The sequence below is a fragment of the Serinus canaria genome, chromosome 20, assembly GCF_022539315.1.
Source record: "Serinus canaria isolate serCan28SL12 chromosome 20, serCan2020, whole genome shotgun sequence".
Classification (NCBI taxonomy): Eukaryota; Metazoa; Chordata; class Aves; order Passeriformes; family Fringillidae; genus Serinus; species Serinus canaria.
Genome location: NC_066333.1, coordinates 14,358,343 through 14,376,982, shown reverse-complemented (window position 1 = coordinate 14,376,982; position 18,640 = coordinate 14,358,343). Strand labels below are relative to the sequence as shown.

The 18,640-nt window shown below is 41.0% G+C and overlaps 1 protein-coding gene across 8 annotated transcripts in view; it reads left to right on the top strand.

The window, feature by feature from the left end:
- The window catches only part of STAU1 (staufen double-stranded RNA binding protein 1), a 34,655-nt gene that overhangs the window by 6,482 nt on the left and 9,533 nt on the right, over positions 1–18,640 (top strand). For 3 of the 8 annotated variants that reach the window (XM_018917448.3, XM_050981987.1, XM_018917449.3), the window contains 13 exons: positions 1,614–1,890; positions 2,681–2,805; positions 3,551–3,707; positions 4,605–4,743; positions 5,422–5,587; positions 10,398–10,496; positions 11,821–12,051; positions 12,605–12,748; positions 13,351–13,497; positions 14,308–14,380; positions 15,751–16,118; positions 16,857–16,979; positions 18,478–18,563. In XM_018917448.3, coding sequence (XP_018772993.1) covers positions 1,698–1,890; positions 2,681–2,805; positions 3,551–3,707; positions 4,605–4,743; positions 5,422–5,587; positions 10,398–10,496; positions 11,821–12,051; positions 12,605–12,748; positions 13,351–13,497; positions 14,308–14,380; positions 15,751–16,118; positions 16,857–16,979; positions 18,478–18,563 — 2,051 coding nt within the window. In that variant the 5' untranslated portion in view covers positions 1,614–1,697. The remainder of the gene's footprint in view (positions 1–1,613; positions 1,891–2,680; positions 2,806–3,550; positions 3,708–4,604; positions 4,744–5,421; positions 5,588–10,397; positions 10,497–11,820; positions 12,052–12,604; positions 12,749–13,350; positions 13,498–14,307; positions 14,381–15,750; positions 16,119–16,856; positions 16,980–18,477; positions 18,564–18,640) is intronic. The other 5 variants (XM_050981986.1, XM_050981985.1, XM_030231683.2 and 2 more) reach the window with 5 other exon arrangements.

The following is an 18,640-nucleotide window of genomic DNA, read 5'->3' as shown; positions in this document are numbered from 1 at the left end:
CTTACAATTTCTTAGATGTCCTTTAGAGAAATTCTCTAATGCCACTCTCATGGTTACAATGCACCCCATGTGTAAGTGCTGCAAATTTAGTAGTCAAATACAGGATTTGTTTTGAGTATAATCTGCATATGTGTCTCCTGGACTAATGAGACCTGAACTATTTTTGCTCTCTAGTTAAAACAAAGTTATCCAGGTGGTAGTGTGATAAGTCTGGCCTGTTCATGATATTTTTTCCCAAAGTAAAATACTTCAGCTGATAGATTTGGTAGTGTAACTGTTGTTTCCCAGTAGTTTCTTACCTCTTATTTAATAAATAATTAAATCTTTCTGTCCATGAATGTATTAATCTAGGCTCTTCTCTTAGGCTTGTTTTGTCAGTAACTAGTTAAAAGCTTCCCTCTGACTCATTGGTGCTCCTCTCACATTTGGAAATTCATTCACAGGTTCAGAATTTGAAGCTCACAGAGCACTAGTGGAGTTGTGTTGCTGCTAATAGCCCCCTGGTGGTAGCTGGGGCAGTGATTTCTCCTTTTCACCTATGAGTTAGGAAAGAATAAACCTTTGTTTGCTGCCCTAATCAGACCTGTAGGTGACTGGTGTGTGTGTGTGTGTGTGCATGTGTGCGTGCCTTGCAGTGTAAAATGGATTTACTTGGCCGTAAAATGTATTTTTAATAAATAAATTGATCTGTGGCTTGTAAGTGGATATGGACAGCTGACCTGTTTGTGTCTATTTAGGTTCCACTGGCTGAACACGAAGATAATTTTGCATCCATGTGTAAGAGAAATCTAATACTACTAATTTGTCAGCGCAGGGAAGGTCTGTCACAGCAGCACACATGGGCTGGGGAGTGTGCTGCGCTCCCAGGGGGTTTAAATGGCCATAGGTGCCCATGAGCACTTCCTACACTTGTTTACAGTGCTGCTGAGCCAAGTGACTCTAAATTGATGCTTGAACTGTGGCTGAGACAAGCCCTGACTTAAATCGAAGTAACCTTCAGGATACATGTAGCTGATACAGTTTGTGAGCTCTTACACCTCTGCTTTTCCCAGCCAGAGCTACTTCAGCATTTCCCACTGGACTCCAGCTTTTTCCCCTCTTAAGCAGCTTGGCATTCTTGATGATCCTGGGGGAAAACTCTATGATAATAATAAAAGATGTATTCTCTAAATAGTTTTTTCATAAAGGCTGCATTTATTTCTTGCCCTCCAAGTGAAAAAGTTTAACTTCAAATGGAAGAATGCATGAAATGTAAGTTGTCCGTTGAAGTTGCTCTTTGTTCTGTGTATAACCAGTGGCTCTGGGTGTAAGTAACAGGGTTTGCTTCCTAAGTGGATTCAGTTGTGGGGAAAAGAGATGGACAGTAATGAACAAGCATAAATAAAGCTTCTGTGCTGCTCTTCTGTGAATGAAAGAAGTGTGAAACACGATGGGGAGTACGGGTGGAACTGTGCTGTGCAAACTGATGTGTGAGTGAGTAACTGGACAAAATGGGAACAATGGGTGCTTGGTTGAACACTTTTACCTTTTTCGCTGATGGAGGAATTATTTCAGTAGGTTGTTAGAGAATGCTAAATATTTAGTATAATCTATTTTTCATCTTTACATTTTAGGTCAGCAATTTGGCTTCCAAAATTGGAGTTTGTCTGCGTTCAAAGCTGTTTGCCTACAGTAATCTGCTCTGGTTGGAAGTGAACATGTCTCAAGTTCAGATTCAGAATCCTTCTGCTGCCCTTGCAGGGAGCCAAATACTGAATAAAAACCCATCTCTTTCACAGCCTTTGAGTATTCCTTCTACTACCAGTTCTTTGCCCTCTGAAAATGCAGGCAGACCTATCCAGAACTCTGCTTTGCCCTCTGCTTCAGTTACATCCACCAATGCAGCTGCAGGTAAGATAGAGGGTCAGTAACTATATATTTTTAATGCTCACAGTTTGGCATGATAAGCTCCTGATGTCTTGCACCTACATGTCGTTTAAAAGTAATATTTATCCAACTGCAGTAGCTCCCTATAGATGAAATCTGTTTGAGACAGGTAGAAACATACTTTTACATAAAGTTCCAGCAGTTAATTGATATGTTTCTAATAGTAAAGAATATTTTTAATGGTATTTCATTAAATTTTTTGAAACATTACTATCAATATTTTCTTCCAGTAGCTTGTTTTAAATATGAAAAAATGTTGTTTGAAATAGTTTGTTTAGTTCTGTTATCTTTAGTTCTTTTATGACCAGTTTAATGATAAATATATTATGCTATCAAAATGCAACAGAACAAATAAAGGGCAATAAAAAATAGCTAATAGGGGAAAAATAGGAGAAGTCAATGAAATTGACTTTTTGAAATTATTCAAAGCAAGTGATAACGAGGAATACTTGGAAGATTTGCTCTTTGGCATGTACTAGATAAGATGCGAGCTGTTTGCAGGAGTCTTCTAACTTCATGCTTCTGGCTTGTGTTAGAGCCTTGAATTTAACTACGGTGCTTTTTAGGCATGAGCATTGCTAGGAAAACCCAAAGTTCAATAGAATGTTACCAGTTTGGCCAGTGAGCAAAGCTGTCCATTCCAGCATTGCAGACAACTAGATGCTAAGCCACTGAGATTTCTTTTTTTAAATTAAAATTTGTAGTAAGGTCCACATTTATCAGTTCATTTATCGGATCTTATGTAACCTTTCAGCTCCTTCAAACATGGCAAACCCCAAAGAGAAAACCCCCATGTGTCTTGTGAATGAATTAGCCCGTTTCAACAAGATTCAGCCTGAGTATAAGCTTTTGAGTGAGCAAGGTCCAGCTCATTCTAAGGTAAATGTTCATACCAGTTTCTTATTGCTGCTGCTCATCTCCTTCACCTTCAGGAGTGGGAAGGCAATGTGTGGGATTTTGGTGCACAATAATCCAGAGTAGTGGAGAGGAAAGGGAAGCCCACCACAGCATCAGTGGTAGGGAAGTGTGAAGCTGGTACCTGGGAAGTAAAAAGTTGAGTTCCAAAAAATTTCACATGAGCTTCAAAGTGTGAAGGAGTTGATATTTACAAAAAGTATTGGAATAACATTCAGAACATCTGTTCAATTGTGTTTCATTGATCTGTGGTCATGTAGAAGCTTTTATGGTACATTGTGAACTTAACTTTCTTCAAACTGCTGAAAAATATTTAAAATAAACCTTTTAGAGGATTAAAGCAAGAACTGAGTTATGTGTTACAGAGAAGGGTGAGTTTCCAGTCTGCTGTTCAGTGACATGGGCACAGCAGCTCTCCTGGGGCTGTCACCTCTCTCCACACTGCTCTGAATTTTTAGCCTGTCAGATCTCATGCAGGATACTTGCCAGCTACAGTTGTTGTGAAGTTCTTAGTTCAGTAATCGGGAAAATCCTGTTGAAATCCAAAGTGATGGAAATCTGGAGGTGACATGGGAGTTAAGGAGAGCTCGGATTGCTGGATTCTCAACTTGTGCATCACTGAAAGACTCATTGTTTTGTGTAAGAGAGTCTGATAAACTACATAAATTCTGAAGAAGCCTTTCACAAAATACCTGTTTGTGGTTTTGAGGTGTTTACAGTGCAGCTGACTCTTGGGGACCAGCATTGGGAAGCTGAAGGAACTAGTATAAAAAAAGCTCAACATGCAGCAGCTGCCAAAGCTTTGGAAGGGACAAAATTCCCTAAACCTACGGCTCGTCCATCTCGTAGTGAAGGCAAGAATCCAGGTATATGCCACAACAAACTGATTTAAAATAATCTTACATAGAGAGAATATACCTTTCTGCTTTTGGTATGTATTGAAGTTGTATAAGGATGAATAAAAACTGTGATTCTGCCTGTTTAAAAATGGCAGTTGTCAGCTAGCAAGTAGTTATTCTGTCTATGCATCTGTTCCATAGGTCATTTTCTTTTGGCAGTTACTTTACACTAGACCTCTTGTACTGGTTTACAGCTGATTTCTGAGCCAGTGAGACCTGTGGTAGCAAAAATGACACTTACTGAGTGTTCTTTGTCCAGTCAGAATGGACTAGGAGTCAGTTCTTCATGCCCACAATACCAGCATTGAGAGAAATGTTTTAGCCCTCAGTAGCAATTTACCTGCCTTTTGACAAGGCCAGTTGCAGTTTGAAAGTGAAGAGTCATAGAAACCCTTCTAGGTCATTGAGGACAGAGAAATGTTTGATCATTCTCAGTAAGCAAGAGACACAGAAGGGATGTAGCATGTCTGGTAACTTAAAAGTGTATTTGGAGAAATTTCCTCACTGCAGAAAGTTCTTCTTCTGCACTTTGATAGATACACTGTAAATGTAGGTAAATTAGCAGCTTCAGAAATTAAAAGCAAAATGATAGAACCCTCCAAAACAAATCCAATAAGAGCTCCCAGAAAATTCTCTTTTTTGTAACAGGATTTGTCACAACTCTACTAGGCCGCTTTAATGTGCATCAAATAGACTTATTCTCTTTTTGTTCATTAGCAGTTCTGTTTGGAATTCAGTCATTTAAGATGCTGCATGTGGCAGAAGTTGAGCTCATTTTTCCCTGCTGTGAGCCAGCAATAAGAATGTAAATTGTCTCAGTTCCTTGTGACAGGTGGACAACCCTTTCTATTCCTTTTTCTGTAGACAGTGTAACCCCCACAGTGGAGTTGAATGCTCTTTGCATGAAGCTGGGGAAGAAGCCCATGTACAAACCCATCGACCCTTACACGGGGATGAGATCCACCTACAGCTACACCATGCGAGGTGGCACCTACCCCCCACGGTAGGTGTTGGCTTGGGGTGCAGCTCCCCTCAGCACCCCTGCCTCGCTGCTGCCTTCTGGAAACTGCCTGTGTCCCCCTCCCAGGGACACTCACCTCGTGAGGCAGGAGCTTTGGAGAAGTCCACCCACCAGTATCTGTAACTTGCCTTATTTCCAGTGCTTGATTTCTTTGGGGTGGGGCAGGGCAGCTGGACTGGAAGTTGAAGTGTTTTTGAGAGTATTCAGGTATAGCCAGCTTCATTAAGCAAATAGCTAAATGTATAGCTAAATATTTCTTGCATTTCCTTTCTGTGTAAAAGCAAAAGCAAAGAAAACAGGTTGATGCTGATTCTTCTGAAACTATTTAATTTAAAGTTGCAGTTTAAAGAATTTTATGTAGGCATAGGAACTTTAAATTCAAAACTTCCTTTCCTGGCTTGCCAAGTCTGTAGAAGTGTGGTTATGTTGTCTTGGTGTAGCACTTGGTCAGAAATCTGTTCCTGTTGTAAAGCAAGGAATGTCAATATTTGTTTCAATGGTAGCTCACCAAATTCTTTTAGGCTCTAAATCAAAATTTGGCTTTTTAAAACTAGTGCTTCAGTGCTGGTGTGGTTACTGATATCCGAGAGATTGACCCACATGTCTTAGGTGTCTGCTTTGTAAGCCAAATCATTTGCTTATTCCCCTCTCTTTTTGCAGGTACTTTTACCCATTTCCTGTTGGGCCTCTACTTTATCAAGTGGAGCTTTCAATTGGAGGGCAGCAGTTTCATGGGAAGGGAAGAACAAGACAAGCTGCTAAGCATGATGCAGCTGCTAAAGCTCTGAAAGTTCTGCAGAATGAGCCCTTGCCTGAGAAACCAGAGGTGGGAATTAATCTTAGTGTTGTAAGCATAAATTGCTAGAATAAACTGCGATATTATTGTTGATTTTTTTCCTTGTTGAGGTGACAGTTGGGAAATCTAATTCTGTGCAGCAGTGGTGACTTACTTATGTCAATATAAACACTTTGATGTAAAAGCATAAATTTCTCTGGAACTACAATTTTCCCAGATGAAGTTATGTTAATTTTTTTACTGTCATATTTTTCCACAGCAATGCTGTAGACCTCTGTCAGATATGAGCACTGGAAGCATAGATAGGAATTAATTTCTTACCAGGTACAGATCATACACAAACTTCTGAAGAAGTGCATAAATGGGCAACATAAAACTCAGGGATGGATTAACTTCCTAGGACAAATTCCTGCATGATTTTGGAAAGAACCATGGAAGTTCTAGAGGAGCAGGAATGCATAGAAATAGTAGACTCAAACACACATTTTGATAGGAATATAAGAAGTCAGTTTTTATCTCTTCATATATTTATGGCTGCCCAGCACTTTCCATTCCAATACCGTTATTGTGTTTCTCGTGCTTTTTTGTTGAGTGGCTTTAGGCTGAAGGTCTCACTGTGAGCACAGGAGCTGCTTTGCTGCTGGGCTGGCTGGGAGCCTGCACCCCTTTGTGTGTGTTGGCTGCTTTGGGCAAAGACAGAGCTGTAACTTCCAATCTGGGGAGTGTGAGAGCTTGCTGGATATGGAGTCTGGCTGTGTGCTGACATAGAAGGAAAATGAAGAATTGGACAAGAAAGTAACAAGGGGTGTCAGACTGAGAAAAAAATTGCTGGGAGCTACCAGGAATGGCAGAGCAAGAGGCTTGAGGAAATGTGAAGCCAAGGGACACTGAGTTAAATCTTGGTGCGTGTAGGAATGAGCATTGCCCAGGCAGTTGGGCAAAAGCACTGGATCTGACAGTTCACTGCAGAGGCTTGGGAAGCACTGATGGAGGTGCTTCAGGTAAGGGAAGGCTCTCCTGGAGGAATGCAGACTGAAAGTTGAAGGCTCTTAGGGAGTACAGATGCTGTTGGGAAAAGAGCATGATGCTGGGAACAGGAGCTGGGACTTGGGCTGAGCCCTGCCCTGAAATCAGAACTGGTGACTGGCACAGTGTGGGCAGGGGCCAGCTGGTCGTCATGCAGGAGAGGCCAAAGCAGAGGAGGATGTTCCCCTTCAGTTCTGGGAACCCCAAATTCTGGAATATTGTTCTGTGACAGTGGTGGAGAACATCCCCTTTTTGTGCCCACCCTTGTAACAGGTGAGCTGCTCTCGTGGGCCCTTTTCCTCCTCGGAGAGCACAGACCCAGGGAGAGAAGCTCTGCAGGGCTCACATGTCATTGAATTATTCTCTGTTCAGTCTTCTAGGAATGCTTCAGTACAGGTCATTTTCTGAAAATTTATAGAATTGTGAAGTTGGATAGCATGAGGTCTTCAGAACAAACTGCTGATGTTGCAGGATGTCTCATTCTGTGTGAGTGGTGTAAATCCAGAGGTAGAGGAAATAAATGAGGCAGGAGACTGCAAGAAGGGAGAATTATTTTATTAATAAAAAAGAACCTGAATGGTGTCTTGACCTTGAGAAAACTGAATTTGTAATTTTATTTTTCAATTTAAATTTGACTTGTCTGTAGAAGGAACAGTAGGAAATACAGCTTAGGGAAAGTAGAGTGGGCCTTGGAACAGGCTGGGCTGGTTTATAGCAAGTACTTGGATAATCAAGTTTTCATTTAAAGTTTGGTACTTCATTGATATTTAGGCTTTCAGCTGTTGTAGTTTTAGAAGTGCCTGAGGGAATTGTTTCTGTAGCAGCCTTTCACCATAGCCAAGAGGAAGGTAGAATAAGGAAGGTTGTGGTGCTGAGTGAATCCTGTTCATTCCTGCATCCAAAAAGGCAAGGGCCTGAAAGGATACAGGAGTGCGAGGTCATGAGAGATGTTGTTAAAATGCCTGTATAGAGCAGAGGCAAATGAAGGTTTCAGAAGCAGACATAATCCTGATACTTCCAAACAGTCATTTGATGTTGCCAGTAATTTGCCTTTTAAATGTAGTTATTTTGGTGGATCCCATTTGAGTGTACGCTTGTGTAAATAATAATCTGATGTTTGAACTCACGTGTTTTAAGGGGGAGTAATTTTGTACATTTTCTTATTATTTGGGGGGATTTTTTACAAGTTTTTGTTTTTATGCAATTTTACTCTTGTATTTTTAAATTGGAAAATATTTGGTACATAATAACAGTTGGGCACAGTGATCTTAAAGCTAAATGATTCTGTGATTCTAAGAAGAAATCATTGAGTAAAATAGTCTGATTAGACTTTAAGGGAAAGAATGACCATTTCCCACACCTTTTCAGGCACAAATCTAGGAGCAAGTGGCAGGAAAAAGCATGTAATAATATGGGCTCTTGGCTGGACCAAGCCCTGCCTCAAGAGCTGAGCTGAGTGTTCGAGCATTGAGGGGGGGATGTGGTGGGAGAGCTCGCAGGGACCTTCAGTGTGGCTGGGGTTGGATGTGCTGCTGAAGGAGCAGCGTGGGTTACTTGGCATATTCAAAGACAGATGATAAAACATTGACTTAAATCTTAGGAAACATGGAGAGCTGGGCTTCCTAACACGATTCTTAGGTAGGAATTCTAATTTTGCATCGAAATTTGCTTCTGTGTTTGTTGCCAGCTCACTTGTTAAATATCAGCTGCTCTTTATACCCTTAATGTGGAAGGCCAGGCTCAGATGATGGCTGTGGTTAGTCACTGCAGTGCTGGGCAGCCCCTCCTCGGTGTTCAGCATTTGCTCACAAGCAGCCTTGAGGAAGGAAAGGGAACTGGAAGGAGTTCCTGGAAAAGGGCAAGTCCCGCGAGTGGAGTACAGGAGTTGTGGAATTTGCTTGAACAATGTGATGAGAGCTAAGAATGGTAAATGCTTTGGGGTCTCATTCAGATTTAGAGGCACATAATTCTTGGAGAGTTTAACCAATGCAAACAGGCAAAATACCTCAAAACCAAACTTTATGCATCATCTGCCTTGAAGTGTGCAGGGAGAAGGGGAGAGTGTGTGTATTATTATTTTTGATTTATAAAGTATACTGATCCAGAAATCAAGTAGAGTAAAATAATCAGTAAAATAGTTTTAGTCAGTTAAAGATTATTTTGCTAATAATTTACTCTTTTTAGATAAAGGAAAAGATCCTTCATTTTGCACTGTGCACACAGACCTGGAATATATTAAGAAAATACACTGCAATAGAGCAGATAATTCCATTCTATTTACTTGTATTCTATTGAGAGGCTATTAAGTGGGAAAATTTAGTCCAATGAAGAGAAGTCATAGTCATCTTCACAAAGGAAAACGTAGGAATTTGAAACACTACAATCTGTCTGAAATTGCAAGGAGAGGAAAAGTGCTTGTAATCAAAGTTGTTGTGGCAGTGTTGGTGAGTGAGGGCAGGGACAGAACTTTCCTGGCAGTGCTGGAGTGAATGTTGCCTAGGAGTTCACATGTTCCTCCTGGGAACATGCTGCTGTTCCTTTGGAACTTGGCACTGGGGTTTGGCAGACGATGGTGGAGACCTCAGGGGGCTGTACTGGATTGGGGTTTGCCCAGTGTGGTGCAGAGCAGGGCTCTGGGACTGCCCTGCCCTCTTGGGAGCTGCCCTGCCCTGCCATGGCACCACAGGGCCAGGGCTGGGCCCAGACTCCAGCCTGGTGGACAGGGGCAGCCCAGGAGAACAGTGCCAAGTCTGATGGGACAGTGGGAGGAGTGAAAACTTGAGATTAATTTAGTCAACTATTTTTTGTCTAAGATGGGAAAAGCCTGTCTTAACTGGTGGGATAAAAAAGTCCTTTGTGTTTTAAACTATCCTGTTAGTAGCAGACATGGGGGATGCTCGCTGCCATCCAACAAGTTTTAATCTATGAAAGCTCTCTAGCTCAGCTCCCCTGCTGCTGCTCCAGTAAGATACTTCAATCATTTTTATTACCTGATTGCATAACTAGTATTGTGGCATGATATTGTGCAGTGATATTTTTGCTGTTCATCTTTATTATAATCTTTCCAGTATCACTGCTGGACACCTAAAATTTCTCTGTTGCTGTTGACATGCCTTAGCTCATGTTGATGCCAGCATCACTTTTGGAATCCCAGTCAAAGTTTTACCTGGAGATACATAGACGTGCCTGTAGGAAAGCTTCACTGGCAGTGTTGTCCCAGCAGGTTTGAGTTCTCAGAGATGGTCAGCGTTTGATTTAGGGCAAGTTCTTGACAGGATGTTCTTGACATGAGAATGCAAAGCTGTAGATGAAGCACTTACAAGGGAGCATGTAAAAAGACATGACTGCCAGGGGCTCGTCAGCCATCCCTCATTCACATTGGTCCCACTCTCAGAATCTTTATTTTTCCTGCCCTTTCTCTTACCTGATCCTGTCTTAGTGCTTTTGGTGCAAATGTCCAATCAGTATATGAAAATTGTATTTCATAAAGGTACTTCCATTTGGAAATCAGTGCACTTAGCACTTCAATTTCATTTTCTATAAACACATTTTTAAACCCATTGACCCTTATTCCATTTGTTCTTTCTTGTAATGAGCACATGAAAATATGAAGGTTTGAAAGCTTTTACACATACACCTTAATGAGCTTTTTAAGATTCAGTTCTGTAGTATGTGGGCTGCTTTTCTCCACATTCATGTAACATGACAGTAAAAGGTTAGAGTATTTAAAATTTGGAGAGTTCAGTAAAGTGTTTGAATGGATAAAATTCAATTTAATAGGATCTTTATTTTAAATAGAGTATGCTTCTTTTAGGTTAACGGAAAAGAACCAGATGATGAAAATCTCAATAAATCTGAAATAAGCCAAGTTTTTGAGATTGCACTTAAAAGGAACTTGCCTGTGAATTTTGAGGTATGTTTACTTTACAAGCTCTAGATTTGTTCTTATTAGACTATTAAGGGTGCACATTAAGTTGAGTTTCTCCTAGATAAACCAAACAACTGACTTTTAACACGTCTTGTTAGTTGTGAATACACTTTTAACCTTTGACAGTCACCCTAATTGTCTTGGAGTTTATATGGTAAAGGGAAGAAAAAGGAAAAATCCACCTGTTCACAAGTTCATGCCCTGAAATGAGCACACGGAGTGAACAGCTACACTGTGGTTGTCTGTGCAATCTTTTTTCCAAGCTTTTTGAGAAAAGCTTATTATAGCGAAGAACCAAAAGACAACCCTGCACTAATGGTTAGAACATGGAAGTGCAGAGTCAAGGCAGAAGAGTAGAGCTCACTCTGAAAGACACATATGGAAGTATTTGCTTAATTAAGCACTGATCTGGACTACCCATGAGTGCAGACTCTCACAAGTAGGTTTCTTTTCTTGCCATGAGGTGACCTCATGTGCATCTGACTTTCCTTTCCCTTTGGCCTGGCTCCTTGCTGCCTCTCTGCCCCTCTTGGTCATTTCAGTTATCTTAAATCAGGAGCTTCCACAGGAGCATCTCTGTTTCACTAAAATATTAATTTATCATGCTGCTTTTCTGAGCTGGCAAAGTAACATTTAAGCCAACCATCTGAATTATTATAGTAAGAAAATGCAATTGTGTGTAACTAAATCGCTTCTGAAACTGTTCTATGAAATTTTACATGAAACTTTCAATTATTGCAGATTAGCCTGAGTATCACTGGTAAAAATACACTGTCACACAAAGCCAATTGTGGGTGGAAGCTCTTAAAATTAATTATTACTTTTTGACTTTATGGATATTTTGGAGGATGATGTGATATGAATGGAGTTAAAAGCCTAAATCTGTAGTGGGCAGCTGTCTCTTGGATGTCTTCAGAAATCAGAATTTCTGGACTAAAATGCTAGATCCCAAAGAGTTGCTTTCTCTGTAATGTTTTATTGCTGTACCATGATATATTTAATGAGGTGCTATTAACTTTGGGGAAGTACACACTGGTGAAATAGAACAGTCCTATTTTTATACTGAAACAGCAAATGAGTAAATTAAATAAGATGGGTTAATGACTAGTGTAAATACTGTTTACTGCTTGCTGCATCTGATCTTTTTAAAAGATATGCTTAGTTGGGTGGGAATATGTTGTTAGAGGATGTTTTGCTTTTTGAATTGTATGAGAATCTAAAATCTCTTTATCCTTAGTTCTTGAGAGAAGTTTGCTATAAACAATGTGCCCTGCCATTTTTAATAAGTGTTTATCACGCTTTCACTCAGTTTTTCCCTCTGAAACAGGTGACCAAGGAAAGTGGTCCTCCCCATATGAAGAGTTTTGTAACCAAGGTATCAGTTGGAGAATTTATGGGTGAAGGTGAAGGAAAGAGCAAGAAGATCTCAAAGAAGAATGCTGCAATAGCAGTCCTAGAAGAACTGAAAAAATTGCCCCCCCTTCCTACAGTTGAGAAAATGAAGCCACGAATCAAAAAGAAAACAAAATCAATAGTGAAGGTAAGGGGGAAAAGATTGGAAATTTTACTGTGCAAATAATCATCAGAGAGGCTTTTCTGAGTCAGTTATAAAAACTCTTCAGCTGCTCAGCCTTTACCAGCCCTCTGGTGCAACAAATGAGCTGGTACTTTGCTCCCATTCTAATGGGATTCTGACACCACTTTTATAGCACTTATCAGTAAATTCAGGATGAAAGAGAAACCTTATAAAGGAAAGAGCAGCACATAAAAATCAAGCTCTGACTTTCAAGCCTCAGACTTTACAGCTTCGGGTTTTGCTTGCACAAATTCTCCTGCAAGCTTGTCCTTCCTAATATAGCAGGATTAGAATTTGTAAAGCTATTAGCAGGGTAGGTTACATGTGGTCAAGTGTGCCAGTGGAGCCAAATAAATTCAGTATTTCTCTTTGGCTGTGACAGTGTTTCATTAAGAAACTTTTATTTTAGTATTTTTAAAATCTAGAGATGAATTAATTCAGAGGCAATGCTGCATTCTGTCTCTTAACCCAAATATTCATAAAGTTTGGCTTATTTCCTAAACACTGTTCTACATAGCTGCAAACAAGTCCAGAATACGGTCAAGGAATGAATCCCATTAGCAGACTTGCCCAGATACAGCAGGCCAAGAAGGAGAAGGAGCCCGAGTACATGCTCATCACAGAACGGGGGCTGCCCAGGCGCAGGGAGTTCGTCATGCAGGTGAGTGATGGCACACAGCTGGAGGTGTGGCTGTGGCCCTGGCACACAGCTGGAGGTGTGGCTGTGGCCCTGGCACACAGCTGGAGGTGTGGCTGGCACCTCATTTTTTTTTCTTATGGCAATCAGGTTGTCAGGATGATATACAGGATGATATACATGTGATTTCCATGACATGATTTAACAAAATATCTAATGGGCTACATTCACAGAAGATAAAGGTTCAAGAAAATTGATCTGAGTAATTTTTAAAAAAAATTTCACAGGGCACCAGTAGTCTATGTTGTAACTGCCTAATGTTTTAATTAACAGCAATATTAATACTCTGCTAAGAGGTACTAAGTTGCTTATATTTTGTAATGTAGGATTTATTAACACTAACCTGGGTTCCCAAGGTGAGACGATGAAATACAATTCTTTGTGTGACTTCTGTTTGGGTTTTTTGTGCTTGAAGGCCAATGATTGTTGATAATAAATGACAACTTGCTCAGAACAATGATCACTTGAACTGTTTTGTGACTCATGGCATGCTGGAGACACAGATCACTAATAAGGAATCCCCATACTACTGCTTAAGAATTGAATTTTCTTCCTCTTCTGTCCAGGTGAAAGTTGGTGTACACACAGCTGAAGGAATGGGCACAAACAAAAAGGTTGCTAAACGCAATGCAGCAGAAAATATGTTAGAAATTTTAGGTTTCAAAGTCCCTCAACCTCAGCCTCCAAAACCAGCATTAAAGACAGAAGAGAAGGTGAGTCTGGAGAAGCAGCAGCCGGTTAATGTTGCAGCAAAGGCTGAGCTGAGCAAAAGCAGCTTTGCAAGACAGTAACAGGATACGTAGTTCTTTCTCTCTGTCCTAGCCAGGAAACAATTGTATTGAGGGGACTGCTCTCTGAAAAAAATATTAAATATCCAGTGTTTTGGATACATTAGGGTTTTCAGGTAAATCAAAGTCTCATCAGAAGAATAAATTAATGTATTCATGCTTTATGAAATGTCTTAGAATCTGTGATAATCAATGTGTTGGTCTTAGAAACTTGCAGACCTGTAGGTTACAGTCCTCTGCTAGCAATAGTTTTACACAGCCTTGTCACAGTTGCAGGGAAAAGTTTGTTCCGGGTCTCTCTGGTGGGTCCCTTAGGGAAGGAGCCTTCTGTGTTCTGCTGGTGATTCAGCAGATGCTACCAGAGAGTCCAAACAGCAAATCCAGGGTTTGTTTTCTCCTTTTCACGCATGTGCTCGTTGGTGTCTGGTGTGCTCCCTTCAGCAGTAGCAGTGACTAGTGGCAGTTGAACTGGCTTTATTCTGGTATCTGGTTCTGGGTAGCTGTGTTCCTAATACCACTTCTCTGAGATGTGGTAGTTGTAGGCCTTCAGTGAATAAGAATCACTGAACTTCTCTTTTTTGATAGCACTGTAGTTATTGATGTTTTTGAATAATAACTTTTTCAGTAAAATTTTGGCTAGTCAAATCACCTGCATCTTGAAAACTTTAGAATTTGAGGGGAAAAAATTTTTAAAGGGATATTGTGTGTTTGAGTTCTTTTCCTTTTATTTTTAAGACCCCAGTGAAGAAACCAGGTGATGGAAGAAAAGTAACCTTCTTTGAGCCGGGCTCTGAAGAGACTTCAGCTAGTGAGTAACCTGCTGAAAGCAGCAGGGTGCTGTTGGGGGTGTCAGGTCCGTTCCCAGCCCTTTCAGCAGTGCCATCTAGCACTCTGGGATGAGCAGAGCTGTGCAGCTGCTTCCTTGCAAACCAATGGAGCCCTTGGAAAGGTTTGGTTCAAACTCCAAAGAGCTTATTCCTCCCGAGGCCCCTGTTCCTGGCACGAAGGTGGGAAAGGGTGTCAGTACTGACTGGTCTGCCTCAGGCAGAGTTGGGGAGGGAAGGAATGGCCTTGTCCAGAACCACCTCAGTCTGTGCCTGATCTCTGATGGCTGAGAGCAGGAGCTGTGCCTGCCCTAATTTCAGGCAATGAATAGTTGTGGTGGTCATACCCAGGGCGGCAGGCTGGAACCAAAACACCTCAAACCTGGCCACCCTGTACACAGACATTGCTTTCTGGAATGTCATCTGTTGAGAGGAATCATTATGGAAAGTTTTATCTGTCTTCACAGACTGGTGTTCTGGAGGGCATATTTCAGGTACTTTGCGTATTTAAGCATAACTTTGCTATTTAAATTATAGTAAGTTGGAATTGACTTGGACTTTAGTACTGTTTTACTGCATCCAAAAGATCTTAGGTAAATTTCCTGACTTCCTATTCAGATTTTGCTATCCCTGTGTTCTTCCATTTAAAAATTTTGGCTTTCATCCTTAGACTTGAAACAGCTCAGTCCTGCAGAACTTCATTAATCTGTTCTGCCATAAAAATGACTCCTTGGTTTATTTTGGTGGCACTATCTTCCCCACCTTTCTTGAGCACATCTGTACAAGTTTCATCCATAGCTCTATGTGAGTTCCCCTTAAAAAGCTGTTCTTATCCCTCTTTAATTTATATACCATAACGTCAGCAAGTTGCTGTCAATTGACTGTGGCTGGACATTTGCTGTAAATAGTCTTGCCTCTGTGCTAACGTTCCATTTTACCTTTCCTACCTGCTTGTTCTCACAATATACAGTTTAAACTTTGTGGGCTGTCACTCTTGTTACATCATTAATGGTGGCTCTGGCCATTCTGTGGTTTCATTATTTGCTCCTACAGTTTAAATGATGGAATAAAAAATTCTGAAAGCAAAAGGTATGTCTAGAATATGGTTGCAGCTGAGGTGTCTGTGAGCTTGACTGACCTGGAGAAGCTCCTCCTGAATGTAAAGGTGCTTTCTTTGGCAGAAGCAGCTGTTGCACTGAGTCAGTAATTCAGTAAGAAAACTCTGTCTCAATGATGCTGAAGCTCTGACCCTCCAAAGGCTGGTTGAGCTTACCAAGTTTGTTAGTATGTCAAAAGTAATTTGAAATGAATTATTTTTTCCAAAGTGACTTTTGGTGCCTGTGTGTGCCTGCAGGAGGACTCTCAAACAGCAGCTCTTCAGTGTGCACCTCTCTCCTCCCAGGTAATAAAGAAGATGAGTTTAGGATGCCTTATCTCAGCCATCAGCAGCTTCCTGCTGGAATTCTTCCCATGGTTCCTGAGGTTGCACAGGCTGTAGGAGCCAATCAAGGACACCACACCAAAGAGTTCAGTCGGGCAGCTCCCAACCCCGCCAAGGCCACGGTGACGGCCATGATCGCCCGGGAGCTGCTCTACGGGGGCACCTCTCCCACTGCTGAGACCATCCTGAAGAGCAGCAGCTCCTCAGGACACTTCCCCCACGGGCCTCTGACCAGGCCCTCCGAGCAGCTGGACTATCTTTCCAACGTCCAAGGAATCCAGGTAGATGTTCAACTTCACAGGACTTCTTCCAAAGCTATCCAAGCTGGTCTAACGTTTTGTTTGTTCAAAAGCTTTTTAGTTCTGTTGGTGAGAGATGAGCTCTGAGCCTGCTGGAATTCCTGTAAAAGTTTTGCTTTACCTATGACTCGTGCCAAATTTTACATCCTTTTAAATTTAATTTTCAAGTGTGCATTTTTGTATCATTCTCAGCCCCAATTCAGTGCTACTCTGAGGTCTTGGAAGAACAAAATTAAAGCAGCATTTTCTGAAAATTGTCCCAGTGTAGGAAGACATTGTGGACTTGAACTTGGCTGATGTGAAATGAGGTTTTTTTACTAATCTGTCATACATTAACATTTGCTGTAAGCTCTGCATTTTCTCACATTTGCTCCGTTTAATGCGAATTGCATTAAGTTCCTATATTCGTATGACAGATGAGCTCAGTGGATCAAAAAGCATAATATAGAAATTTGAAATGCAGATAGCAGTGATCAGAATAAAGGTTCCAGTAACAATCATTCTTAAGTAGCTACTTGCATTCAGGAGCCTTGCCAAGCTCTTGTGAGTATTAACAAACATTGTAAGTGAGGTTAAGCTTCAAATGGGGAGGTTCTACTGGCTGAGAGAATGATGAGAAAAAAAGCTCAGTGTCATATATGGGCAAATAGCAAAAGCAGTTGTGATACGCTTCTGGTATTTGGATAACTGAAAAGAAGTAAATCCTTCTCTTTTCTTCAGGTTGAATATAAGGACTTTCCAAAAAATAACAAGAACGAGTTTGTATCTCTTATAAACTGTTCCTCTCAGCCACCGCTGATCAGTCATGGGATTGGGAAGGATGTGGAGTCCTGCCACGACATGGTATGATGAACATTGCTGAAATGCTGCTCTTGGGCCTTCCCTAAGGGGAGACCAAGGTTTTATATCTCTGATGGGAGCAATTAGATGTTCTACGGTTCCCTGGCTAATTTTTGTCTAATATTTCACAGGTTGCAGAAATAATGATTAATAGTATCAGAATGTAATCTGAATAATGCTTAATACGCTAAACATTTGATCGCAGTTTTGGTCTACAAAAAGCACATTTACTTCGTCTTGATAGTATTAGCATGACAGTAAATGCACAAAAAGGAATGTATAAACCTAACAGCATATCACCTCATTTCCTTATTATATCCAAATGGGCTGATGTTTCATTGGGGACTGTGATACTTGGACTCAGGTTCCCAGACTTGCGGTGGAAGTGGAATCTCCTCTGGAAGAAATGCAGTTCAGCATTGGATAGTCGGAGACACTCTAAATATGTTCAGCTCCCTTTATAAAAAAGATTTTTTTATTACAAGTGGCTGAAATATTTCTTTGTGAAAGAATGAGCCTGCTATAGTGAAACTTGCTGGGAAATTTGGCTCTAAAAGACTTAAGGTGGAGCTGATAGGATGTTCCCAGTCTGCTCCCATTCAGAATAACTGTTCTTTTGCCACTCCAGATCTGAGTGGCAGCCTGAAGGAGTCATTTGCAGTATTTGAAAAATTACCCTTAGGAAAACCTGATTCTGCTGATTTTTATACTAAAAACTGTTGCAGTACTTTCCTAATGGGCACAATTTGATACAGATTTCATTGTTCTTTGGACATTTTCATGCCAAATTCTACATTCTGCTATGTAGAGCTCCTGTCAGACTGAGCACAGGGGTCAGGGCAGAGGGGAGAAGGGGAAAGAGCAGCTGGTTTGGAGCTTGAACACTGGAACTCTACTGGGGTCACTCTGAGCCCCCTTCTCAGTTCAGGGTTCAGCTGTCACTAAGGCACGTGCCAGAGTCAGGGATATGCTGGAAAGCTGCACCTGAAATTGGTCTGAATGAGGTGGGGAAAAAAAAGTCAGTTCTCAGGGGAGGTGACTGACCTTGGCATAAGCCATGACACACAGACCCTGCTAAACAGTCACATGGGCCCCTTCTGTTTTGTATCTTTGATTCTTGTATAACTTGGTTTCTTTTTTGGAAAAGGACACTGGTTATCTGTGTTTTTCTGTCCTTTGTCTTAAGCTCTGCACAATTTGAGCTGTTACTAATTTAGTGTCTCTTCTCTTGCTGAGACACTCGTTTCTAGTCCTGGTGTTTTTGTTTTCCCCCACTGCTGAAAAAAGTGCAGTGGGATCCCCAGTCACAGCACCATCCAATTGTTTAATGAAGCAAGATGAAACTCTACCCCTTTGCATTTTCCACCATAACTATGGAACTTAAAAATGTCTTTAAAAATATCACCAAAATAAGAACATTTGTTGAGGTTAAGTGAGTGCTTTCAGTAAATTACTGAACAGTCTGGAGGCTGAATTGCTGAGTGCTCTCTCTTCTTCTTAGGCTGCATTGAATATATTAAAGTTGCTGTCTGAGTTGGACCAACAAACCACAGAGATGCCAAGGACAGGAAATGGACCAATGTCTGTGTGAGTGGTTCCCACCGACTTCCCTCGCACTGGTGCAAATTAACCCTGTGAGAGTTTTTAGACAAGTAACAAGTGAG